Source organism: Rhipicephalus sanguineus, chromosome 8 (assembly GCF_013339695.2).
Source record: "Rhipicephalus sanguineus isolate Rsan-2018 chromosome 8, BIME_Rsan_1.4, whole genome shotgun sequence".
Lineage (NCBI taxonomy): Eukaryota > Metazoa > Arthropoda > Arachnida > Ixodida > Ixodidae > Rhipicephalus > Rhipicephalus sanguineus.
In genome coordinates this window covers 9,186,111-9,212,663 of record NC_051183.1, presented here as the reverse complement: position 1 = coordinate 9,212,663, position 26,553 = coordinate 9,186,111, and the positions used below count along the sequence as shown (strand labels likewise).

General features: G+C 44.9%; 2 protein-coding genes across 3 annotated transcripts in view; both read left to right on the top strand.

Annotated features, from left to right (window-relative positions):
- Positions 1–2,610: 2,610 nt before the first annotated feature.
- LOC119402531 (endothelin-converting enzyme 2-like) lies at positions 2,611–6,665 on the top strand. The gene is made up of 3 exons (XM_037669681.1): positions 2,611–2,910; positions 5,118–6,434; positions 6,516–6,665. Exons 1-3 carry the CDS (start codon positions 2,611–2,613, stop codon positions 6,663–6,665), a joined length of 1,767 nt encoding a protein of 588 aa, XP_037525609.1.
- Positions 6,666–15,337: 8,672 nt separating this feature from the next.
- The window catches only part of LOC119401300 (mucin-17), a 38,416-nt gene continuing 27,200 nt past the window's right edge, over positions 15,338–26,553 (top strand). Inside the window, exons 1-2 of one of the 2 annotated variants that reach the window (XM_037667993.2) lie at positions 15,338–15,536; positions 18,940–19,031. In XM_037667993.2, the coding sequence (XP_037523921.1) occupies positions 18,970–19,031 (62 nt within the window). In that variant the 5' untranslated portion in view covers positions 15,338–15,536; positions 18,940–18,969. The remainder of the gene's footprint in view (positions 15,537–18,939; positions 19,032–26,553) is intronic. The other variant, XM_037667994.2, reaches the window with a different exon arrangement.

Below are 26,553 nucleotides of genomic sequence, written 5' to 3'. Positions count from 1 at the left end.
GCCGTGCTGCGCATGCGCGAGGATCAGTGATGTCACACAGCTGGGTCACCGGAGCTGGCATCTCACGCGCTCTCCGACACCGCCGCCCGCGGCTCGCCCCCTGCTGGTCTGCGCCGCATTCGAGAGGAGTGACGTCGTAGACGCGCTAGCGCGCGCGCAGCTATTCGCCTTCGCTGTGCAGTGGTGCAGTCGCCGTCTGACACTGCGCCGGGGCCGCTTGATAGCGCCTCTGACTGGCGTTTGCAGGTGGGTAACGCCATGGAGAAGGAGAGCGCAAATGTTGCTCGACGGCGCAGAAGAGCCGAGAAGCTTATCTCATCCGATCCCGAAGTAGTTGCCTGGCAATTAGCGGTTCAGCGTACGAAGAATGACCAGAAGAAGGCTAAACGTGCTGCGGAGACACTGGAGGACAGGGAGGAACGTCTAGCAAAGCGGCGTCGCCAGGATGCTGAGCGACGTGCCCGACCATCTCTGCAGCAGCAACAAGACGCCGTCGATGACGTCAAGGCTCACCGATCGACTGACTATACTGTGAAACTTAGCGAAAGCGCCAGTGCGACTCGGACCTTCGAACAAATCGGTTAAAGACATTATACACGTTGTCATAGGCGTGCGCAGGGTTCTCCATCAGGGGGGGGGGAGGGCAATGCTTCATCACAGCGCCCCCCTCACCCGACAAAGTCAATGCATGGAGCAGATTTTGTGCCCCCCCCCCTTCTTAGTTGACTAGAAGGGTCAATGTACGGGGCAGATTTCGCCCCCCCCCCTCTTAGGTGATTAGAGGGGGCGGCCGCCCCCCCTGCCCCCCCTGTGCGCACGCCTATGCACGTTGTGGCTACGTCTATGCCTAGTCGTGCGGCAAGTGAACTATGTGAGGTAGCTGGTGACTTCAATCGTGCTCCAGGCTCTCTTTGTAGCTGGTGACTTCAATCGTGCTCCAGGCTCTCTTTCCGGGGGGGGGGGGGGGTTCAAACCCCCCCCCGGAAATTTTCGGTTTTGCTTGCGTGTATATACACGCGCACATACAAACTCACGCACGAACATACATAAAGTATGGTTGAACCCCCCTCCCCCCCGAAAAAAATTTCTGGCTACGCCCCTGCTCTACTTAGCCAGTGTTCCAACGGCACAGACGACCCAATGGGGAAGCACCGTTGATCTTGTCTATCAGAGACACACAGACAATTCCAAAAACTGTGTTGAGTCCATAGAGACGGCAGCGTGTTACTTCACTGACCACCGAGCCGTCTTTGTGGCAATAGAGAAGCAACCTGACGTTGAGCAAAAATAAATATGCATGTGCCACATAATACGTAAACCGTGTGTGTGTGTCATTGGAGCAGCAGTAAGCATGACAATCAAGCTGATCCTAGACAATCTGGAAAGCTAAGAATAATCAGCTGAACCTTTGCTAACGCTACGTATATCCTGGCATAGCCGAGCTAAGCCACTGCAATTTTTTTATTAAGTGCGAATGCACTTTATAAGCGAGCCTGAATCCGCCGTCCCATAGCAACGGCGCGAGGAGCGGAGAGGAGCGTCTGTAGCAACGGCGCAGCGACGTCACGCCCCACGTGACTGCGCGCGCTCCGCCCTCCGCTCCGTGGCTGCGCGCGCCCCGCGCATTGCCTGTGGTGATGAAGGCCGGCGGCGAGACGCCGAACGAAAGCGTGCGAAGCGAGCCGAGCACCCCGAAGCCGATCTGGCGCGGGGACGCGCGATGCGTGAGCGAGCGCGGGCCCTCGAATTCGATCGGCCGGACGCGCGCTTCAAGCGAGACTTCCTGGACCGCAGCTTCGAATATAGCTGCGCGGTGTGCGATCGACTGTGGTTCGACAACAACCTGAGCCCCATCTCGGGCGTGCGCAACGCTGCCAACAAGTTCAACGCGTTGCGGGTTCTTTGGAACGAGTTCGGAAGACAGATCATCATCATCAGTAAAAGTGCTTTGCACTTAAAAACGGCCAGACCTCGTGGGTCGGCTGGCGCGTGCTCTCTCGCTGCCGTCTCCTTCGCTCGGCTCTGCAGTTTAGTCGCGCGCGCCCCCTCATAGCATCACCCCGTGCTTCGCACTTCCTCATACTCCCCTTCGGGGAAATGCGGGTTTTTTTTTTTTAGAAATCTTCAAGTGGCAATGTGCTCCTCCCAGTAAATGCTAAAATTATCCCATTTGAAACGACCTCCTCTATCCACTAATTAAAAGGTTAATGAACCTAATTTATTTAATTACTGCTGTAATTGATGTTTCTAGTCATCTTAATATGTCTATACACAGTGGGTAAATATGAAGGCAGCGAGCAAATATCGCATTTACCTTTCTTTTGAGGATTTTCGTACATATTTCTTGAAGCATCCTGCATAGGTTACTCTAGCATTTACGCCGAAGTAATCTGAAAAAGAAAGACAGTCCCTCTAGGCGATGCTTAGGAGAGCACAGCACATTTTCTACATTCTTCCATCATGCGATATCGTCTTCTAAGACGTCAAAAATTTTTGCTACCTGTGACATGATGGGGCATAATTTTGGTACCGTTAGTGTTGTCAACTGGGGATGCTGAATTTTTAATTCATACGAAGCATAATTCGCCATGTGCAAGAGGCGCGTTGAGCATGGTCGCTTCGCAGGTGGCCGAGCTTACTGAGAGCCTGATGGACCACAGCGTCAACCCATGCACGGACTTCTACGGACACGTGTGCGGTCAGTGGATCAAGAACACGAAGCGGCCCTCCTCCTTCATGATTGACGTGGCGCAAAACTTCTCGGACACACTCCACGAAGCGCTCAGCAGGCCTCATCTGCACGGCGACAACCACGAGCTGATGCAGGACGCCGCCATTTTCTACAACTCCTGTCTGACGTACCTCAAGAGAGATGCCGACATTAAAGCTTCCACGGACGAACTTTTCGAGGTAAAGAACCGTACTAGCATCGCCTTTCGCACTTGCCGAAGATGTCTACTTCTCGTAGACGTTCTTATTTTATGCGTTAGCATTTGGAGTGTAATAGTAAAGAAAAAAGACTGCTCATCGCGATGGACCAGGCCCCAGGTAAAGGTACATAAAGATGCAATTATAAATGAAGTAACTAATACATTCGAACCGCCAGGTCCGTAGCCAGGAATTTTTTTCAGGGGGGGGGGGGGGGCACTTGCTGAAAACCTTGACGTTTTGAGAAAAACACATATTTTTATTATTTATTTTTGGTAAAAACATCTACTTCAGCAAAATTTCGGAAGAGGCCCCTAGCCCCCCCCCCCCCCCCCCTTTCCTGGCTACGGGCCTGCTAACCGCAAGTAGGTTATGTACAGACAGAAAGTTAGGGAAATGTAACCACAAGTGGTCAACGAAAGGTGCTACGCTGTACTTCGTCAAACTCGACCATATTCTCAAATTATGCATTAGCGGCGCTTCGAACAAATCACAGAGGCCACAGCCCTCTGTGATTGACAGAAAATTGGAACTTGGAATGAAGCTAATTCCAGACTTGGGTTCTCGGGAATGGCGTGACGGACCACGAGTGCTGTAAGAGTACATAGGTATCACTATGTAAAGACACACCAGCTTCAATTACATAGCGCAAGTGTCTGTTCTACTTTCTCGACCATGTACATTTATGCCTTAGTGTAGAAACAATTTGATATCGCTTGCTCACATAGCCAGCGATGCTTGCAGTAACGTAGCCAGATTTTTTTTTTTTTTTTTTTTTGGGGGGGGGGGGCGGTAACCATACTTAATGCATGTTCGTGCGTGCGTTTGTATGTGATGTGTGTATATACACCTGCAAAATTGAAAAATTTGGGGGAGGGGGGTGTTGAACACCCCAACCCACCTTGGCTACGCCAATGGATGCTTGGTGTTTTCATTTACTTATTTATTTTATATCTTCAAAGGAATTTGTTTATACAGTTCCGGTGCACAATGCCCAAGAAGTGCGGCTGGCCCGAAAAGCAATATCACTGACGCCTATAGTGCGGTCTCTGATTTTTTAGCAGAACAGATATATGCAGAGCGCTGAGAGATGTATTTAATTATGTGCGGAAATGGGAAAGGCTCACCCGTTGTTCTCTGGTGATACTCTCGCGCTCGACAGTGATTGCACAGATGCATCATGGAAGGTTTAGCGGCGACCGCCTAGCTGTACTGAAGACCTATAGCCCACAAATACGTAGTGGGCTCTTGTTTCTGGTTGATTTACGGGGATGGTAAGGAGGTTAGCGAGGGGTTCAAGCGCAAAATTGGGCGTGGACTGGGAACCAACGGAAAAAAGTTGAATGAGCGTCGCTGACTTACGTCGCGATGGCTGGTTAAACAGCGGAGCTGGTGGCATCACTTTGGTAGGCATGGTCTGATTCGGTACAAACAGGGCACACACATTTTCCTCCTGCTCTCCCAACCACAGGGGCGTAGCCAAGGGGGGGGGGGAGGGTTCAACCCCCCCCCCCCTTCCGAAATTTTTCAGTTTTGCTTGCGTATATATACACGCACACATACAAACGCACGCACTATCATACACAAAGTATGGTTGAACCCCCCCCCCCCCCCCCCCGGAAGAAATGTCTGGCTACGCCCCTGCCCAACCAATGTTTTCTGCAAAGTATTTCTTTCCTTCCTTCAGTTTCTTTCTTTTGTTTCTCTCTTTCTTCCTTTCTTCCGCTGTTTTTCTCTTTCTCTTTGTCTTTCTGACTTTCTTTTCTTTCTTTCTCACTTTCTTTTTCTCATTATTTCTTTCTTTCTTTGCGTATGTGCCCCGTGGCACATACGCTTTTGCCCGCGGACTTCTTCATTTTTAGTTAACCAGTGGTGAGTAGTGGGAGCGCTTGTTCTATTTCTGTGGCATATACCCGCTAGGAGCTGTATACGAACGCACCCCGGAGAATAACGTCGACCTTAAAGAGCTCCGCTGTAAAAAGCGCTTGTTCGCGCCTATTCTGAGTTCGTGCCCTATCTTGCGGCTGAAAGTCCTTCTAGCACGTGTGTCAATTAGCCCGGCAGCAGACGTCACTACGCGCATTATGATTCACGATTTTCACGAGGCCTCGCTGCATGCACGAATGACAGTCAATAGGACTAATGCGATGTCTTCTTCATAGCCTGACACGACGACATCCTCCTTTCAGGCTTTAAACATCTCCGTGTCGAAGTGGCTCAACGAGAATGACCCGATGCAGTTCTTCCGCGACATCCTCCGCCTCTCGCTTGTTAACCGTTTCCACACGCTCGTCGCATTCAGCGTAATTGAAGATTCGGGGAACGTAACTTTGAAGGTAACGAGATGGTACCCGTTACACAATTTCATCCCACCGGAAAGCATGGACCGTGTAAAAGAGTACGTGAACCGCTTGTTTAAAGTGGTAGGTGAAGACAAAGCCAGCGATACCGTCGTCGAAGAGGTTCTCAAGCTGGACAAGAATCGAGGGATTTTTGTTGATGCGGACGATTCTGGACCGAAATTGCAAGACGTCCAGTGCCAGACCTTTCCAGGAAAGACGTGGATAGAGGTTCTACACAAAGAGCTGTCGCTCGCGGAAAATGTTCCGGTTGTTACGACTGGCATGGACACCATATGCAAAGAGCTGAACGAAGTTCTGGTAAAGACCAAGTCGGTGGCGAGGGCACTCTACATGGTCGCCCTTGTCTCGAGGAGCGTCTTAGACGTAGATTACACACAGTCGGGAAACAGTGACGCTTACCGTGTGAGACGTAAATGTTACCTCGAGATGCAGTTTGCTTTCGAGGACACCTGGCTTCACCTTCTGAGTGGCCTCTTAAACGTCACCAAGGGGAATGAAGAAGTCATCGACGCCTACATGGGCATCACGGGGAAACAAGTGAAAAGCCGAGTGGCTGCCTGGACCTGGATGGCCGAAGAAGACAGGCGGGCGGCGATCGAACAGTTCACCAGGATTCGCATGGTGCGTTTCTACGGCGCCAGCATGAGGAAGCAGGCGGTGCGGTGCAGCAGCCGTAAGAAGGTGACGTCAACGGACTTTGTGTCGAACGTGGTCAATCTGTACGTCCGCGACATAAAGAGCTGTCTTCTCCCATCGGTGGACAGAAGGGATGACCTCGGCCTCAAACGGTTTCTGCTCGGTACCGACCTGGTTGCGTACCACTCCAACGTCGTGGTGCCGCCCATGTTCGTCTTGCCTCCCTTGTACTACCGACACGTCGAAGACGACAAGTTCATCAACATCGCCGTGTTCGTAAATAATCTTGCCAGCAAAGTTATCTACTCCACGTTAGACCGAGGCGCAGACACGTACGGCTGGAGCAACGGCACGTCCGCAAATTACTCGAGGATACAGGACTGCTACGCCCGCCAGACAGCCAACCTGCACGCGAAGCTGAACGACAGCCAGTTCGACCGCGCGTTCAGCGTCATGGAATCGCTGCGCATAGCGTACGCGGCGAAACGCCAGTACGACCGCGACCTCGTAAGCAGGAACAAACCTCGCTTGACTTCTTCGAATTTGTTGTTCTACAAACGTGCTTGCCTGGCGCTTTGCACGGCACAGGACGCGCCGGTCGACCTGAACACGATGGACTTTGAGTCAGCCTACGCGTCGTGCCTATTTGCAGCGGCCAGTGCGCCAACATTCATCGACATCTTCGGTTGCCAAGCGGAGGACACTATGACAGCCATAAGCAGCTGCTACGTGCATTAGGGTGTTCTTGTGCATATCGAAAAACCTCAGAAAACTCTTCGATTTGTGATATCAACGATGCTCCTGTTATTGGCGTCATTTCTGGTAACTCTTGAGCTTATTTATTTATTTATTTATTTATTTATTTATTTATTTATTTATTTACAAATACCTCACAGGCTCCAGAGCATTATGTGAGGGGGACTATACAATAGTTATTTATCAAGAACACAAAACAAACGAAAATAATTCAAAAGCCTGGTATTCTACAATTGCTAAAATTTGAGATAGCATGCACTGCAATAATATGACACTAATATGTGTTATACATATTTGAACGGGTCGAGATGTCAATGTACAATGAATAAACACGAATATAAAAGATATGCTTAGGAAACACAGCCATAAATAGTTAGTACTTTATTCCTAAACGCCACGTGATCACGAATGCATACTACATCATCAGGGAGGTTATTCCATTGAACTATGGTACATGCTAGCGCGGATGCGTTAGATGCTTGGGTGCGGCCGAAATGACGAGCAAAACTATGCTCATTATGAAGCCTGCGAGATGTGCGATGGGGCTTTGATAGCAGGCAGTGTATTTACATGCGTGCTCTAGATGACTTTATGGAATAAACATAGAGTGGCTATCTTCCTGCGCAATTCCAGAGATGGTAGTGATAACGAAGCCTTCATGTTAGTCGCACTGGAATAGCGATTGTAGTCACGCGCAATGAAACGTGCAGCGTGGTTTTGCGTAAGTCGATGAGATAGGCTTGGTGAGGTGACCAGATGGAGATGGATGATGCATATTCGAGTTGTGGACGAACAAATGTTTGATATGCTAGTTTACGTGTTATGGATGGCGCCATATGAATATTACGTTTCAGGATCCGAGTGTGCGCGATGCTGTGGCAGTAATTTTTTTTAATGTGTGTTGACCAGGATAGATTCGAAGTGAAGTTAATGCCAAGTTAATGCCAATCTATATTGGCAACGGACCACTTATAGTGGTCCGTTGCCTGTATAGATTTATTGTTGAGAGAATATGTGTAAGTCGAGTTTGACTGCTTTCGGCTGAATGTCATTACTCTGCATTTCACAGTGTTAACCGTCATCTGCCACTTTGAGCACCAGAATGTGATTAGGTCGAGATCCTGTTGTAGTGCCAGATGATCTGCTGGACTTATAATTTTGCGGTATATGATGCAATCGTCGGCGAACAAACGGATGTTTGATGTGATATGAGATGGAATGCCATTAATGTAGATGAGAAATAATAAAGGACCCAAGACGCTGCCCTGGGGAACTCTAGAAGTAACGAGGTGTTACTGACCCATGTAAACTGCTTGCGTGACGACAGAAACTTCCGGTGCCAAGATATAGTTAGAGAATGAAAATTAAGGGAAGACAGTTTAGTAATTAAACGACAATGTGCGACACGGTCGAATGCTTTAGAAAAGTCGACATATATGCAGTCTGTCTGTGAGTTACCGTACATATTAGAATAAAGATCACGGGTGAATTCTAGTAGCTGGGTTGCACATGACAAACCCTAGCACTGTTCTTTTTTTTGTATATGCATTCATATACAAAGCGCATATGACTTGCAAGACATATATGCGCATTGAGAGACCCAATCGAACTCATTCCGTGCCAACAAATTATATTTTATCGACCCATAGGCCTGCGCAGGGTTCTCCATTAGGGGGAGGGGGCTTTACCGCACCCCCCCCTCCCCTAAAAAAACTTTGTTATATAACGTGCCGCTCACGATGCCCTAACTTTTGTCCCCGGCTTTCCAGGGTAAAAATGAAAAGTAAATAGTTCTAGGAATGCAACATCAGGTGTTCTTGGCCGCAATTATTGTCAATAACCTGCATGTCAAAAGCCTGCATGCATTGTACTCTTAACAATGGCGGGACAGGTCCGACTGAAGAAAGGTGTGGGGCCGATTTGGTGCCCCCTTTGGATGATTAGGGGGGCCCTCCTAACCCCCTCGCGCGCAAGCCTATGTATCTACCAATTTAAAGCTCCTTTTTTTTTAATTTGTGCTCATTTGGTAAACTGCATGCAATATCGCGCTATGTCACAAAGCTTACCCTATCGGCAACAAGCTTAAGTTAATTTTTCAGAATTAGTATTTGCCCTAATAAGATTGCACATTTTGCTACATGCTCAGCCATTTATGCGACGATGGTAGAGCATAACTATCAATATACCCCGCAAAATCCCGAGCAAGCCTCCCCCCCCCCCCCCCGGTGAAAGATAATCCGACAAGATTTGGAGGGGGGGGGGGCTTTCTCAGTCACGGATCACAATTCAAGATGGCGGTGGAAGAGGCGCCCGTGCTTCCAGTGAAATACGTTATTGAATAGGTGCATTCACTGTCGTTATTTGCTCGTCAAGCGAATAGAAACAGTGAATGAAACAGTGAAAATGGGGGGAGTGCATGGGGGGAGTGCATGGGGGGCGCTTGCTGTGACATTGGCGGATATATCCAATCTCCAGAAAAAGGGAGTGGGGCGCTTGCTCGGGTAGGGCCGCTTGCTCGGGATTTTACGGTACGTTTACAAGGTCAAGATTGCAAGAAAAGTATAACGCTGCCCGTGAAGACGCAATCACAACGTGCCCTGCATATGCATACTTGAAAAACCAGCGTGAAAATGACGGAGAACACACACACACACAAAGCACTTTCTATGTGTTCTCCGTCGTTTTCGCGCTGGTTTTTCAAGTGCATCGATTCCAACTCGCCCACCTTTTTACCCTCCTGCATATGCAAAACAATAAATTCTGTCGCATTATTGATATATGCGGACGGCAAGAAAAGAGAGAAACGTGCGTACCTTTGAGATAGATAGATAGATAGATAGATAGATAGATAGATAGATAGATAGATAGATAGATAGATAGATAGATAGATAGATAGATAGATAGATAGATAGATAGATAGATAGATAGATAGATAGATAGATAGATTCTACATTAGGGGGAGGCCAAGGTCCACCGCAGCGCCTCCCCCCCCCCCCCCCCCATTGGACGAGTCCGAAAGAAAACGAGCTCCGCAATGGATGCAAAAATGAAAATGTAAATAAAGCGATGACGTATTTCTCACAGCGGCCTGTGATTTGTCCCCGGCTTTCCGGGGGTAAAGATGGGAAGCCTTTGAAATTCATCAGGAATCCTTGGTCGCCATTCATTATAGTCAAAAAGCATGCGTAGCCGTAACCCTACGCATTAAAAAATGACTGGAAAGGTCCGACTGAATAAAGATATGACGCGGAATCAGCGCCCCCTTTAGATGATTGGGGGCGCCCACCTGCCCCCTCGTGCGCACGCCTGCCGATGTCACATTTGGCGCCCCACGTTGGGCGCCAAATGTGGGCTCGGGGCAGTCGGTCGACCAGAGCCCTCAAAGAATACACGGAGGCAGCAAACAACAGAGGCATCTCTACTGCTGCAAGGTTCGGGCCAGACTGATGTTTCTCGCAGCCGCCCCGAGCCACGCGCCGCAGGCCGTTCCTCGTTTGTGTTCTTCCTGCTGGATAATACTACAACCTTACACTATACTTACACGTCAAAGAAGCGCGGTGTTGGAGCACGTTGGCTTACCGACCGCAGTAACTGTTGCGCATACGAAACGTTAGAATTTCTTTGCCACAAGTCGAAAATTTCCTCATGTCTACCGAAATTCCCTCGCTTGCACGTTCCCTCGCTTGTACGTTGTTTTCCCCATCGCTTCCTTTATTTTAAAGACGATAGTCTTTCTTGGGGAACTTAAACGCAGAAATTTTGGTCTGTCTTTCTGTTTGTCGGCACGTCCCTCGATTCAGCCGCTCGGCCAAAGTTGAACCACTTGCCCAAGGGCCAGCCGTCTTGAACTGGTAAGGCTGTTCATACTTGTGAACGTTGTCGATCAAAAAGTAAATATCATACATATCTGAGGTGCAACATCACTAGGTAAGTATTACGTGCCGTGTTCCTTTATTAGAAAATGCATACATACGTAATTTTAAGGACCCTAGTTTCTTAAGCTGCGCTGAAAATGCATAAGAATGGAAGCTTGAGCGAGTTGGTATGCGTTCATCTTTGTTGAAACAGCGCTCACTAGACGACAACGAAGTAAAAGAAGGCACAGGACAGGCGCTGCGTGTCCTGTGCCTTCTTTTACTTCGTCGTCGTCTAGTGAGCGCTGTTTCAACAAAGCTGAAAATGCGACTGCGCTGAAATTTGCCTTCCTCCGTGCCCTTCGCACGAGCTCATTGTTGTGTTTCGGTTTCGGTTCTGTATTGCACTGTACGAATGCCATGGGTTGGTGTTGAAAAACTTTAGTTTTGAGAAGGCCAAGAAGGTGAAAAAAAATTTTAAAAATGAAAAAGCAGCGTTGTGGGCGGCCTTCAGGCTGCCGGTTGTGGGCGCCGCTCTGGCGTTCCTGTTTTACCCAGGCGACGTGTAAATAAAAGAGTGTGTGGAGAGTACTCGTTGAGTGCGGACGTTTCTCTGCAAAGGTCTTCGCCTGCTGCTGCGCCGGGACTACCAGCACGCAACACAGCACTCATGTTTCCCGACGTATTGCCAGATGGCGTCCATATCTCACACAGCGCCTCTTCTATCGTCTTTACACGACATTTGCAGCGAAGCACGCAGATACGCGGCCAATTTTTTAAAGTGGGAGACGCTGTCAGAGCGTTATAGAATTGGGCACCAAGGCTTTGCATTCCTTGGGCACTCAAGAGGTTCTCGTGCGTAGCCAAAAGGTTAACGTATGACGCACGCACAGCAGCAACAATAAAGCGCAAGCGCTTGGGTATACGCAAAGCATTGTGACCCTGTTTCGCGCTCGTAAGTTTAAAATAAAAAGCAAAAACGCGGTGGTCTAGTGGTTATGGTGCTCGACTGCTGTACCGAAGGTCGCGGGATCAAATCCCGGCCGGGCGGCCGCATTTCGATAGAGGCGAAATTCTGGAGGCCCGTGTACTTAGACTGAGGTGCACGCAGGGCTTAAAGGCAAGGGGGCCCGGGGGCCCCCCCTCCGTTTCTTGAGGTGCTCGACCCCCCCTCAGTAGGTCAAAGTAGCACTGCGGCACCCATTTTATAAGTGGCAGAGTTGATTTTTTTAAGCAATAGTGCTTTGTGCGACGAAAATATAACTCTCCAATTCTCCAAATAATGATTTAATCTCAATTATTTGGTCGAGGCAGTGTCAGAAAAACAGAAAAGCAAAAAGCAGGTGTCGTCATACTGCTGAATACAACTTCCCGAGACTGCACACCATGGGTCATCAACCTGTTCGACTAAGCTTGTTGGCACAGCATATTGTTCCACGAGGCACCTGAGCGTGAAGCTACCTACTCGTTAATCAGAGAAGGTGCACTTTGGTCTCTTTATCTTACCAGGGAATTTTCATTCGTTCCGTTGTGCATTGCAAGTCTGGTGTACTGCCAAAGACGCATGTATTTTGCCTACCTTTTTATACAAGTAGGTGTGAAAATAAAATGTAGCCTTGTCGGGCCTCAGGTTCTCAATGCAATGAGTGAACTAATGTTATTTGCTTTGAATTCTTTGCTTTGACCTTACATATCTTTATCCCTTTGCATCCCGAGTTATTTTTGAAAGATCGTTTTAAAAATGGCAATTTCATTTTAGTGCTTGGTTGGATTGGCACGTTGAATAAATGTCCTAAATACGCTTGGAGTAATATACTTATCTGTATAATATTCATAAGTGTTAGCTCAATTCAGTTCAGTTCTAGTGACAGTTGGCTCCACTACATTGTCGCCCCAAACACACCAATTAACCTTCAACACTTAATTTTTGGTATCACTAGAAATGAACTGAATTGAACAAATGCCTATGAATGTTATACAAATAAATATATTACTCCAAGTGTATTTAGGACATTTATTCAACGTGCCAATAAAACCAAGGACTAAAAATAAATTGCCATTTTTAAAATGATCTTTCAAGAATAACTCGGGATGCAAAGGGATAAAGTTATATAAGGTCAATATATATACATATACATATGTATATATATATGTCACCGCCGTACGAGGGCCCCCCATTCACTGCAGGGAGACTTTAAGCCCTGGGTGCACGTTAAAGAACCCCAGGTGGTCTAAATTTCCGGAGCCCTCCATTACGGCGTCCTTCGTAATCATGTCGTGGTTTCGGGACGTAAAACCTAAACGATTATTATTACAGGTTTCGCAAGAATGAGTTCGTCGGGAACCGTGGCTAAAGCAAATTAAGTGAGGTGAAGTGATAACGGGAGATACATGCTGATAAATGAATCCCCCATTTTTGGTTTAGATGTAATGCACATCATCAGAACATCGTATCGCTCTAATAACCTAGCTTAGCGTTTTATAAAGCAGGCAATCCAAAACAAGAATGTGTAACACAAGCGAGAGTTTTCGAGCTGTACTATTTCGGGCACGGCACGTACATCAAGAAAAGTTAATAATCATGTTTGCACCTTTATTATCTTCATGAAAGCTGTTTTCGCATTTTTTTCAGAAAAAGAGGTTCGAGTGCCCTAGTGTCGCCAGATGATCGCACAACAAGCCTCCACACGGCCGGACGCGGTAGTCAAATGTCGCCGAAGTTGCTGAAATTCAATATTTTATCAGAAAGAACAACACATATAATTTACCCACAAGATTCCCGCTATACTAAAATTTTCCTCAAATCACTGATTTGATTTCCTTTGTCTCCTCGTAGACTTGAAAATTACCGTAACCTAGGAAATCTCCCTTGAGTTGGTAGCCCTGCCGCAGGGCCACATACAGGCCCGGAGGCTCACAGTCGATAGAACATTTGTTTACTCAAATATTGCGATGATTGGCGCTTGACCTTTCTGGGTTGCATTGAATAATATATGGTGACCGCACACGAGCGCATTCATGTTTCAAATTCCCACACCAAAAAATCAGAAGTAGCAATCACAGGCGCTGCTGCTCGTTGTCAAGTGGTTCATTTGACGCAGCCAAATATCAGCTGCGACAAAAATTTTGCCTAATATATCTGCTGCCGCAAGTGACGGCTATTAATACAGTGGTTACCTGACGTGCGTAATCGTAAGGTGCATGAATTGAGTTCAACAGCATGCGATGTCAAAAAGGCGTGCGTCGTGCCGGTTGCCAGACCATTTTCCTATTCCGATGAATGGATGAAAAGTAAAAGAAGACGACTCCCAACTCTCGGTCGGAGGACTGACTTGATATTGAGTCAGTGGCATGATATCTGCTCCACACGTCCAAGTTCCTCATTATTTTGCTTTTTGTGCATACTTTGAATCGGCGTGGAAATCCAAGTCGCCCAGCCTTCTACGGAACTGTTGTCTTTTTTCGTTTACAAAAATACGGCGTCAAACGCGCATTGCATCTGTACGATGCGTGACGCAAGCTTGCCGAGCTCACAGAATAACTTCAGAATCTGTGCCCTAACTGAAGTGATCTTATATATGATGAATGGTACTTCTTGTCTTTTTGTTTTTTTGCCAAAATATCTTCTACATGCGGTATCATGCGCGCGATAACGAAGTTCGAATCTTTGCGCTGCCATTACGCCCCGTACGGAGCAAGCGGATCGCCAGACTGCGTGTTTGGAAAACTTTCAGTTTATTCGCAAGCGAAAGAAGGTACACAACAGACGAAGCAGGCAAATTTCATGTCTATCCAGCCAACCTACAGTTTGAAGCGGTGGCGCAACACCATTAAGCAAATCTGGTCCTGATCGAGAGTTCACAACCAGTCGCAGCAAAGTGCGAAACATTTGTAGTCAAGAGGCAACTGTTTCAACAAGTTGAAGTTTGAACAAGTTTGAACAAATTGAACGAACGGTCTGAACCATTCCACTCAGCGTTATTTTGGCGTCTCAAAAACAAGCAACAATGATCACAAAACATTGTTGCCAAACTTCCGCCCGCTTTCGCCAAATCCCAGCGCCGATTTCTTCATCTGCTTACAAACGAACCAAAAGAGCCTATAACATTTTCTTGCATTCACAGTTTTATAAAGTAATATGGCGTGGCCGATCGAAAGCGCGAAAAAAATATTTTTGAAATGAAGGGGCTGTTGACGGAAGCAAGACGAACGGTATGCGTGAAATGATCCTCATGGCGAAAGCATGTTGTACTTACATACTGCCAGCATACTGCATTGGATAACATACAACTAAAACATACTATATTTGTAAACATAAATTTTACTCATTCAAATTTATTCCACTTTTTTCACTGACGCCATGAGCATTTTCAACTTTGGAATAACTAAGCACAGTGTCACTTGGCTGTGGAAAATTATTCTTTTTTATCCACGTATGTTAAAAATGTCAATCTTCAAAGAATTGTTTGATACGTTTGGTTTTCGGAACTGCGGGATCAGCACAAGTTCCGGTTTGTAGATTTGTGGAAAATTATTCTTTTTTATCCACGTATGTTAAAAATGTCAATCTTCAAAGAATTGTTTGATACGTTTGGTTTTCGGAACTGCGGGATCAGCACAAGTTCCGGTTTGTAGATTTCTGTTTTTATTGGAAAGAATGTGCAAAATTAGTGACCGGGCGTTGTTATTATGACCATAATTATTCAAGTCGAGTAAGATTTACTTTATATTGTGCTATATTTAAACAAATTAAAGAACGCAAACAGGCCGCAAATTTTAAAACTGCAGTTAACCCTAACTGGAGACGAATCGCCAAAGCATGAGCGCTGCGTCGGGTGAGACCTCTGGCGGAAACCTTGTTGCCAACGAGGCTTAGCACGCTTTATTTTTGAGCCTCTAAAATGTGTATGTGTCATTCGTTGAATTGTGTACCATCTTATTGCTGAATGCACAGCTTTCAGTTGATGTTCTAGCTGCTCGGGAACGGCATCGTGAAACCGTGAGTTGATCATATGCACTTTCAATATACCGCCAACATCGCGCACTTTAAACAGCGTTTCGGTGCATTGTAACTGCTTCGATAGCATAGAAACATGAAAATAGTGCCTACATATGCTCAGGATTGGCATTTGCGGTTTGGTTTGGTTGTGATTCGGTATTTGAATGACAGGCGCCGTCTGGTGTGACGAAAGTGCGGGGACGTTGGGGGCAGCACGATTGGCCGACGGCGCATAACCGAAGTTTTGTTTGTAACAGTGTTCAGCTGTTGCGAGCCCACTGCGTAGTTCCGCCACTGCTGTGCACTTTAGCGCAAAGATATCTCATGAATTGTTTTGTCAATGCAAGAGAATTTATTTTTATGCGCGGAGATTCCCCGTACCTCTACAGTTAGCTGACTGCGCACTTATTCGGTGAACTGGTGGCATATAAATTTGGTTACGTGAATATTATTTATGCTTGCAATCAAACACATCGCCTGCCTTGCGCACATTGTTCTCATTCGTACATACGGTTATTATTCGAAAGATAAGCTTTCTCTACTTTTAGAGCGCAGTACATCGAGCGGCACCTTCCTTTACTTTTCTCGTATGTGTTTAGGTGTTCATTGCCTGGGCCTTTAGTGGTTTGCAGTATATGTATACTAAATCGCTACCTTCTCAACCGGAAGTCGGCACATCGGTACGGCTAGCGAATGAAAACTCGTCTGGCGGTGTCGCCATCTTGCACGGTCTTGGTATCTGTGCCGAGACGCTGGCTGCTTAAGAAACGGAGACGCTGCCAGCCGCCAGCATGCAAAGATGGCGCCACGTCATTCATGTAGCGCCAATGAACATGATTTCAGAACAGCATAAACTTGATATTTGTGCATCTGCCATGAACAGGCACACACTGCACATGGTGAATTCATCTGACCCCTTATTGCACGTGCGATGGTAGTTATTTTTCATTTTAACATGAAACAACATGACAGAGGTTTACACAGACTGTGGAATGATGAACTTTGGCAGAACAAGGAATGTAGCTGGAGCCATTGTCTCAACAAGGGTACTTGCCTTTCTCAGCACAACCATGCCCCGGAGAAGATGAGTTTCCTCATTTAAATGCTCATTTAAATTCCATCTTCTACTGGTGCTTTTCATTAAATGTATTATTATCATTATCCATATTAGCTTAGAAGAACGTGGGTGTAGGCCAGTTCACGAATGATTATTAGCAAAGGTAACAGCAAAAGCACACGGGACAGAGAGAGACAACGCAATGTAGTACTGACAACTCGGTACCACTTTGTGTGGTCTCTTGTCAGTAGCGCTTCGTGTTGTCGCCTTCTGTGTCCTGCGCCCTTTTGCAGTTACCTTTTCTAACCATTTTAGCTGCTGATAATGTGCAGAAACTGCCACATTTAATACTACCAAGTTAGTCCAGCCACGTCTCTTGCCTGCGGTAATTTAGGTTTGAGATCTACGTGCAGAAAGTCTCCTTGATAGTGCTCGCTTTATTATGCTGACCGCTGGACAAAAGGCTGGAAGATGTCTTATACCAATAGATTCAAATACTTATTCATCAAATGATTGTAATTTTGCTCTTGACCGTGTTTCTCATCACATTGACTGCATTTGCCCTAGTGTGTCGCCTGTTATTGACATTGCAGCTGTTTCAAACACCACAACACATTCATTGCAATAGTGTCATACTCGGGGACGATCCTTAATCCATACTGCTGATCTGTCTACAGCAATGAATAATGCGGATGATTCCAAATGACCTCATGGACATCTCTGGTAACAAACTGCTTAAAGAGACAGTAGATGAAAATAATAATATAAGTAAGCAAGTAGATTATTCGTCTAAAAGTCCTTGATTATTTTGTGTCTATTGGTATACAGGTTCATTGCCTGGGAAATTGCCACAGAAGCTCACACGGCGGCTCCACAGTTTAATGTCTACACCAAAATGAATGAGTCAACAAAACTGTAATATGACTTTCTGAATCAGTCAGCACATATGTTACATATGACAAGTAAAATAGTACAATATGGGCAGCTCCAGTTTGATCTTTTATTTTAATAACACTTTTGCTTATGAAGGATGTGTTCTTGCTTTGAGCGATAAATTCATTACTGTTGTTATTGCATTCCCTATCAGTGGCACATCTGCAGCATGCATGCAGATGTTTAGAGGGCTTACAAAGATGTGGAGTGCACTTGGTTGCAATAGCAACTAAGTTAATTGAATGCAACGTCAACACTACACCTTTAGGGTGGGGTCTAGACAGTGTTCCGCCTTTCGCTGCTGGCACGTATGTTGTGTGGGCACACACTGTAAGCACACTAGCATTCCTGCTAACCTGCTCTAAAAATACCTCGTAAAGTGTACGGGAGGGTGACCGCCGCCGTAGCTCTATTGGTAAGACATCGGACGCATTATTGGAAAGTTGCAGGTTTGGTCCCTGCCGGCGGCAAGTTCTTTTCGTCCACTTTAATTTCTTCACGTTTATATCAAAAATACTAAAAATAACGTCCCCTATGCTTTCCTTGGGGTGATTGTTTATTAGTTTTCAGCAAGGTTGTGTCGAATAAAAAAAAATGAGCGCTTAAATTCTCCTTCTTTCGTTCAACAGTACCCTGAATAACTTACCATAATGTTTTCTGCAAACCCGTTTCTTTTTCGGTCTCAAGGATGTGGATGTGCCGTGATGTCATGATATATTGGCTTGCGTTGTTCCTGCAATCATGCTGTTGTACACGAGCACAGCGGAAGACGAATGTGCATCTGTTAACTTTTTTTGATGAGCAACATCACACCTAGCCTTCTTACTACAAACACATCACCATACATTGCTTTGGCCAAGATGGCCCAAAATTCAAGGGGGGGGGGGTGGCAAAATGCAAGAACACCCATGTACTTAGATTTAGGGTGTACATAAAATGTATGGAACCCGAGGTAGGCAGAACTAATCTGGAGTCCTCCACTATGGCATGCTTCACTATGCTCCACTATGGCATGGTTTTGGCACCTAAAACTTCACAATTTAGATTATCATCTCTAGCACAGACCTTTGTACTTGCTAAAGGTTATTCTTTTATGTTCAGGAAGTGTGCAATAGTTTCCGCAAAGGTTCTTTGGTGGGCTAGTTGGTTCAGGAACATTGTGGCAGAACAGCACAACAAAGGCGACAGCGAACAGACAGGTGTGTCCTGTGTCAGCGCTGTGTCCTCTGTGTTCACTGTCCCGTTTATTTCACTGTGTGCCACAAGTTTCTACAACTTTGAAGATTTAAAGAAAAACTTGTAGCGGTGGGTCAGTTTCGTAATCGTGCTGATTAGTTGCAGTGAGCTAAAATGTGCTCTGGGCAGCCAGATAGCATTACACAATGAACGTTTTACCTTGACATGTTCGTGCAGTGACTTGGTTGAACTGGTCCTGGCATCCATATGGGCGAACCTTTAAGCACCCCTGAGAACTTGGTGTTGGTCTGCGACATCCCCTTTGTGTCGTAAGTGCCGTAACATGTTTGTTCTATTTGTGTATTTGTTTTTGGAAAACTCGAAGTTCGCTGGCCCACACCACATGTCGCTACTATAATCTTCTGCATTCAGGTACTGGCAAAGGCATAGTGAACACACACTTGCATCTGTGTTTTTTTTTTGTGTGTGTGTGGTATATGTGTGTTTTGTTGCACATTTCAGAAACTACTGATGGTTGCACTTCACTTTTCAAGCATGAAGACGGAACTTTTTGGCATACATGCATTAAAATTCAATTCACACATGCTTTGGCAGTGCGCATTGCTGTACATGGCTTTTTTTCTAATGGGCATATATTTGTAGAATAAACTTGCATGAGCTTAATTTTGTAGAATAAGCTCGGTATGTGCCCAGTTAATCTTAAGATGATTTGAGTTTTGACAAAGAATCTATTGACCTTGAGGCAGCCATTAAATGTTTTCAAATGAGAGCACTCAAGATGTTATTATGAAGATCCTGGTTCTGGCAGTGCTCACTCACTACATGATGCTCGTTGCACACTACAATGATGAACTGTTCTTGAGAAATTGGCTTATTAGTAGGGGTGTGCGAATATTCGAAATTTCGAATATTTTTTTAATAGTGCTTGCTATTCGATTCGATTCGCACTAGAATTTTACTATTCGAACTATTCGAACTTCCCCAAAACAAATACAGTCAACGTCCGATTGAAAGTGACCCCTTCAGGTTTTCAATATGCTTCACCTCATCACACTCTGGTATTGCGGCAAAGCTGCCTTTCAAGCTCCGTTACGGTCGAACTTTGTTAAGACATAGTCAACGTCCGACTGGAAGTGGTTCCTAGATTTTCAATAGGCTTCACCTCATCACACCCCAGTATTGCGGCAAAGCTGCCTTTCAAGCTCCGTTAAGGTCGCAAATGTATGAACTCAAGAAGACGTTGGTTCCACCATGGAGATGAAAGATGTGGCATAGGTGGGGGCTCACTTAATGCTGTTTTGGACCTGAAATTTGAGCAGGAAGTCCGAAAAATCGGAAGCCGAAGCTTTTTAGCATCCAAAATTTCAGATGTTCTTATATATCGACGTCTACGAGACAGATTTGGAACTCCGGACTTGAAGGGAGCACGCCCTTGTCCGCCACATCGGTTGGACTTCCACAGAAGTTGAAAGAGGAGGAGAGGCTGAGGAAATGGCATCTTCGCCTATCACGTGTAAAGTGTTGTCGGCAACACTTTGGTTGCACCAAATCATGTACATAAATAGAATTCGGCCCCTACATTGCCTCATTCTTCATAACACAACTATGAAACACCACCCCACCAGTGCTTCATCAACCTAGTGAAAAGAAATACTTTCATGTTGCTATCTCGTAAGAATATGCTTAGGAATCCTCTCTAACTTTTTTTTCTGCAATTTTGCTTCAAAGTATTAAAAAAATATTCGAAAAATATTAGAAAAATATTCGAGAAATATTCGAGAAATATTTAAAAAATATTCGATTCGATTCGCACTCAGACTTCAATATTTGAATTCGCTTCGCACCCAAAATTTTGCTATTCGTACAGCTCTACTTATTAGAGTGTTTTAGTATAGCGTAAAATACTTACATTAGCGTTGCCGTGCATCTAAACTAACGCTAAGACAGAAAACACTGCGTGGTACACACTGGTCTTTTAGTATAGCGAAAGGGAGTTAAACGCTAACGTAAGCACAAATGGCACCATCTAGACGTAAGAACACTCATTACTGGTAAGCAATACCCATACGACCGCATTTCACTTTGTTTCACCGAGGCTGTGTTCTTTAAAACAGGTGAATGAACGAAAAACTACATACATGCAGTGGCGCCATCTCGACGCAACTACAGAAAACACAAGGTAGATTCTCGTTAAGCCTAGTGTGTATCTAATCAAGAGCATATCTCAAAAATGAAGCTATATCAGCGGTATACGGCTGGCGAAGCATCATTACTCAAATCTAAATCGAATATGAGCATTGCTCAGTCCAATGACGATAGACCTGAAGTAAAAGGCTCTCACTTCGACAGGCACTGCCATCTTGCCATATGTATGGAACTCCTTGCATGCGTTAGCATTAAAGGGGTCATGAAGCACCCCTTGGGCTTGTTGAAAAAACACATCCTGTGGAAAGCTGACACGGCTATGAACTGCTCTGCCAAATATTACAGTCGTGCGCGCCGCGTATAGGCCACAAGCGGAGCGCGAAGTTGCCGTTTCCTCAGGCGCCCTCTTTTCAAACAGAGGCCGGTTCTCACTCTCGTCAGTGGGCGGGGCGTCTGCATGTTGACGTCGCAGATCTGCCTGCTTACGTCGCAAGAGACATAGCATGCTTATTGGCCGATAGCCGACGTAAATTGAGAGTGGCGTTCGGATCAGATGCGCTTCTTGCCATGGGGTGCTGCCACTTGCCGGCGCCGCACTCCTCAGTACACGGTAGCCGCACTCGCGCACGCGAATCACAGCGGGAGCGCGATTGCGTTTCATGACGCGCGCTGACGTAACTTCTTTCCCCTGTGCCATCCCTCCATGTGTAGCTTCCAGTGCGCTCGTCGGCACGAGAAAAGAGAGAAAGCACTGAAAGCGTGCGCCGAACTCCCGTAACTCCGCTCATTCTTGACGGATTCGAGAAATTTTTGCAGCAATCGATTCGAGAGGTAGTAAACTCCAATACTGAGGTCATTAGATCATTACTTGGAAAAGCGGTTCATGACCCTTTTAAATGTGTGTTATAAAAATAGCGTATGAATGCAAGCGCTCCGGCTGCGTTTACATTCTGCACATGCGCAGTGTGGAACATTCAGTTTGAATGCTATGCTAAATCTCTATTGCTTTCCATTATACTAAAACTCTCTTCTATGTTTTTGTTCACTTATGGCACTTTGTGCAATGCATCCAAAACGTGTCTTAAATACATAATATAGCGGAACAAAACAAGGACAGAGAAAGAAACACACAGGACAATAAAGTCTCTGTCCTTGTTTTGTTCCGCTATATTATGTATTTAAGTCAAGACCAACTAGCCCAAATTTCAGCTTTAACTAATCCAAAACGTGAAATAGTTTGTGACCATGGCAAGTGCAAGGTAAGAATGATTATAACTGCACTTGGCTAAGACTGAAGAGGTAAATTGTAGATGCAATAGAATGCACTTATAATGATGTCGTTTTTATTAATATATTGGTTATAATCATGAGAAGCCACTGCACTGTCAACTTTCTTACGTGTTCTTTGGTGAAATAACCTGGTTACAAGAATGCTCCCGTGCCGCATTATCAGTTATAACTAGAGGCCAGATTTTTAGGCATTAAAAAAGCTTGTTTTAGGCACCAAAAATAAGCAGTCAAAACAACGTCTTAGGCCTCCAGTATTGTAAATACAGGCACAATAAAGTTTCACTTAAATGCAAATAATTTCAGGCGAAGACATGCACGACCTCTATCTACGTCAGGAAAACAAAAATGTTATTGCTTAAGATGGCACAAAGGTGCCAACAGTTGAACATAGCCATGCAGTTGTGCTTTGTCCCGCATGGTTCGCAGAACACGGTCTCCCCCGTGTTCTGCACGGTGAGTCAAGTGTCCACTGTCGAACCAACACACTCCTGGGTGTCTTTTTGGCATGATTGATAAGGGCAGAGCAAGAGTAGATAGCAAGATCGCTAAAAGACCCAAAGGGAGGGGTTCTCGCTATTGGCCGGTTCGAATCACACAGAGCCAATTTCTTCCCTGGCAGTGAACCACTGGCATAGCCAGGCGGGGTGAAGGTGGTGGTTCGGGAGGGGGGGGGGTTTAAACGCACTCACGAACATACATTAAGTATGGCTGAACCCCCCCCCCCTCCCGAGAACCGTAAACAGACAGTACAGCTTGCTGATACCCAATTCGAGCTTCTTGAAACAACAATAGGTTACACCCCAAGGTTCATTTCTTGGATCAATATTTTTCTCACTCTACGTCAATAACCTACCTTGCTTGGTAAAAAACTTTTCAATATCAATGTACGCTGACGATACGGCTGTCATATGCGCTCAAGATTCCTTAGACCATACCATTGTGTGTGCGAACTCGGAGCTTGTTGATATCCACAAGTGGTTCTCTTCAAATAAATTAATTTTAAATACACAGTAAACCAAATACATTACATTTTCTTTGCTGCCGAAAACACTCGAACACGCATGCACACTTACACTAAACAATTCAGCACTAGAATGAGTACATTCAATAAAATACCTAGGCGTTCTCCTTGATGAAAATTTGAACTGCAAACCTCATATCGACAAAGTCTGCAAAAAAGTCGGTGAAGCTTGTGTTCTTCTGTACTAATGCCGAGACATATTTGACATGCCGACCTTATGAATAATTTACTTGAGCGTATTTCGTAGCCACTTAAACTACTGTGTGTTTACATGGTGTCACACATGCTGCACATACCTAGAACCAGTAATAAAACTTCAGAAAAGAGCAATCCACGTTATAACCAATTCAGACTGTACGACACATATGCTACCACTCTTCCGAAGCCTAAATATCATGCCGTTCAGTGCAATAATTAATCATAAAACAGCACTTATGGTCCCTTCTAGTATTAACACCAACTGCCCAGTTTGCTCATCAGATTTTCTATGTTCTACTTACGAAAGCCGCAACAAAGTAAAAGGAAAATATCTCACTGAGCAAACAAAAAACGTATACAATAAGAGAAAACTTACAGTCGGCGTGTGAAATAACCATCCACAAGAACTATAAAACAAAATAAGAATTTCTCTTTTGCACTGAAAAAATATTTCTTAAGTAACATATAGACACCCAATGTATCAATGCTGGAAACAGACGTATTGAATTCACTACCTTGTATAATCATGTTGCATGCTTTTATTTACTTATGTAAATGCTCCCTGTACAATTATATAATGGATCTGTATATATGAATATCAATATATTTTCTTTACTTTTTGTCCTTATGTGTTATTGTTATGCTCTCCGGATACATAATGTGTCATAATTAGTTTTCAAAGTTTTCTAATGTCAGTTAATTATTTTTGTACATTCATTTATTGCTTTGCTGTTTGATATGCTCTTATATGCTATCTTACGTATTTTTGTACTTCTTTTTTTCCTCTTTCTTTTTTGCCATACGTATGATCACTCGCTAAGCTCTGTAAATACATAATGTTATAGTTAGCTTTCCAAGTGTTATAACATTAGTAAAACTATTTGTGCCTGTATACTTTTTTTTTGATAAGTGGCATGCCTTTTTTCAGGATTACTTTTGCATGAATTCCAACTGGCCTTAGGCTAGGCATTCAGATGTATTTCTCACAATATGGTGTTTTTGTAAATTGTTTTAGGTCAATAAATTCAATTCAAATTCAAATTAAAAAAAATATATTTCTGGCCATGCTACTGCAGCGAACACTTTAAAAAGTAAATTTCAAACAAAACAAAAGATGCGTACACATCACATTTTTCTTGCTTTTTTGCTCTTCGCTCTCCTTTCTGCTGACGGCTCTCCGCGAGTTCGTATTCGCCAACCGCTCGTGCCATGTCAGCGCGGCGGCGAATGCTCCCCGGCATGTCTCTCTCGCTTCACTGCTGGTGTTTGTTTCCGCGAATTAGTTGAACGAGATGACTAGGTTGAACCCCATAGTTCCGAACAGTCAATGTTGTGCAGTAACATAATAACGGTCTCAAACTGCACCTGTGAGCGAAACTTGAGGCTAAATAGTGTTAATACAAGTGCCAAGTTTGAAAATAGGCATTTATAGGCATTTGTAAGCGTTTAGGCACGAACGGCAAAAATAGGCATTTATAGGCACTATAAAAACACTATAAAAGCCCTTCTTGACCTCTGTTTCATGCTCATGTATCAAAGTGGCGTGATAGGAGCGCAAGGAACGAAATAGGCATTTACCTAAAATCCGGTCTCTGGTTGCTAGGTGTCCATACCATAAGGTAATGGAACGTGAAATTCTTGAAAAGAAATAAAACGAGAGATTCAAGCTGTTACACCGTGCCCACAACCCCGGCTACTGCATGCTCATACAATAAGACCTGTTTTGTAGCCTTCTCGATATTGCCAGCCATGCATGCCCGTTTGGTTCAAGGTATGCTTCACAACATAGCATTTTAGCATTGCGGCAAAGCTGAGTTTATAAATCTGCTATGTTTGCAGTTTATAATCTGCTAATCTGCAACGGATAGACTTGTGCAGTGCTAGTTCAAGCCTGCGAAATGATAGAGACGGCAGCAGTGCTGGCTTCTGTTAGTGCAGTTTAGGACATAACATTTGAGCAAAAAGTCAAAGAACTGAGACTTTGAAGAGTTTCAGTATCTGAAATTTCAGATGTTCGAATAAATTGACTCTATGGGGCTTATGGCGCTGCTGTGAAAGCATCCGAATTTTCAAGCATGTTAAAATAATTGGCAGCTGTGTCATCCTTTATAATTATCTGTGTTGGCGTGTCCCATGTGATATCATAGTATTCTCACACAGCCTGCCGTCTCCCTATTTTGCTTTTTTCTTGTAATCCGTTCATAACAATTTTTGGTGATTACAGCGGAATTTTTGTCGCTCTTCAGTACTCTTGTAGATGGGTTTGACTATACACTTTTTTGTTCATGTGTCTATAAGTAAGGCCGATCACATGTTTTAGCAGATGTTCATGTAGGGTAATAATTGCACCAAATAATTGCTTGTGTGCTGTGTTCAGCGGTTGCGCATGAAGACTTTTATTGTCTGCAGGTGAGTGCAAAAAATAAGGCAATGGTTGTTTGTGTCTGTGTGAGTCCTTACCATTGGCATAAACTGAACAGCCTACCAGAACTATGCTATGTCCTCACTTTGTTGCGGTATGATTTGAACACGTCATGCATTCTAAAAATGAAACCACCATGATTTACAGCATACGTGAAACATACGTATGCATATATGTGTCATTTTTCATCTTATGCTACAACTCAGTTACAGATGTGTACAGTTCTTCGTGAAGAAATGCCAGCAGCACCAAAAGAAAGCAGGAGAAACTGAGCCAAGAAAAAAGAGACAGGAACAGGTAGGATGCTGGACTAACAACTGACTTTAATTCGATGAAGACGCGAACAACAAACCGATATGAGCATGCGCAGCAACAACCGTGAATCACTGACAGGCCCCCTATCACCGATCACTGTCAAGAAACCGGACCTCCTTGTCATTCAAAAACACAGATAGCGCACTCACACACTTATCAGGACCAAGTTTGTGAATTTGAAACGCTTCAATAATTTCACGTTTTTTCTGTGTTTTAGCCCTCCCAGTCACCGAAACGTTGCTGAATAGAGGGGTGCAACCGCACACTTTGCAGTGAATCGGTAGATTTCAACCCGTGCCCGTAGGAAGTAAATTTGCGTGCTCGCGCATTCTATCGTTCACACACCTGCCCGATTGCCCAATATTTCTTTGCCACAGGTCAAGGGAATGCTGTAGACAATGCATGTATCACACCTGCTGAATCTGTTGACATGCGCAGT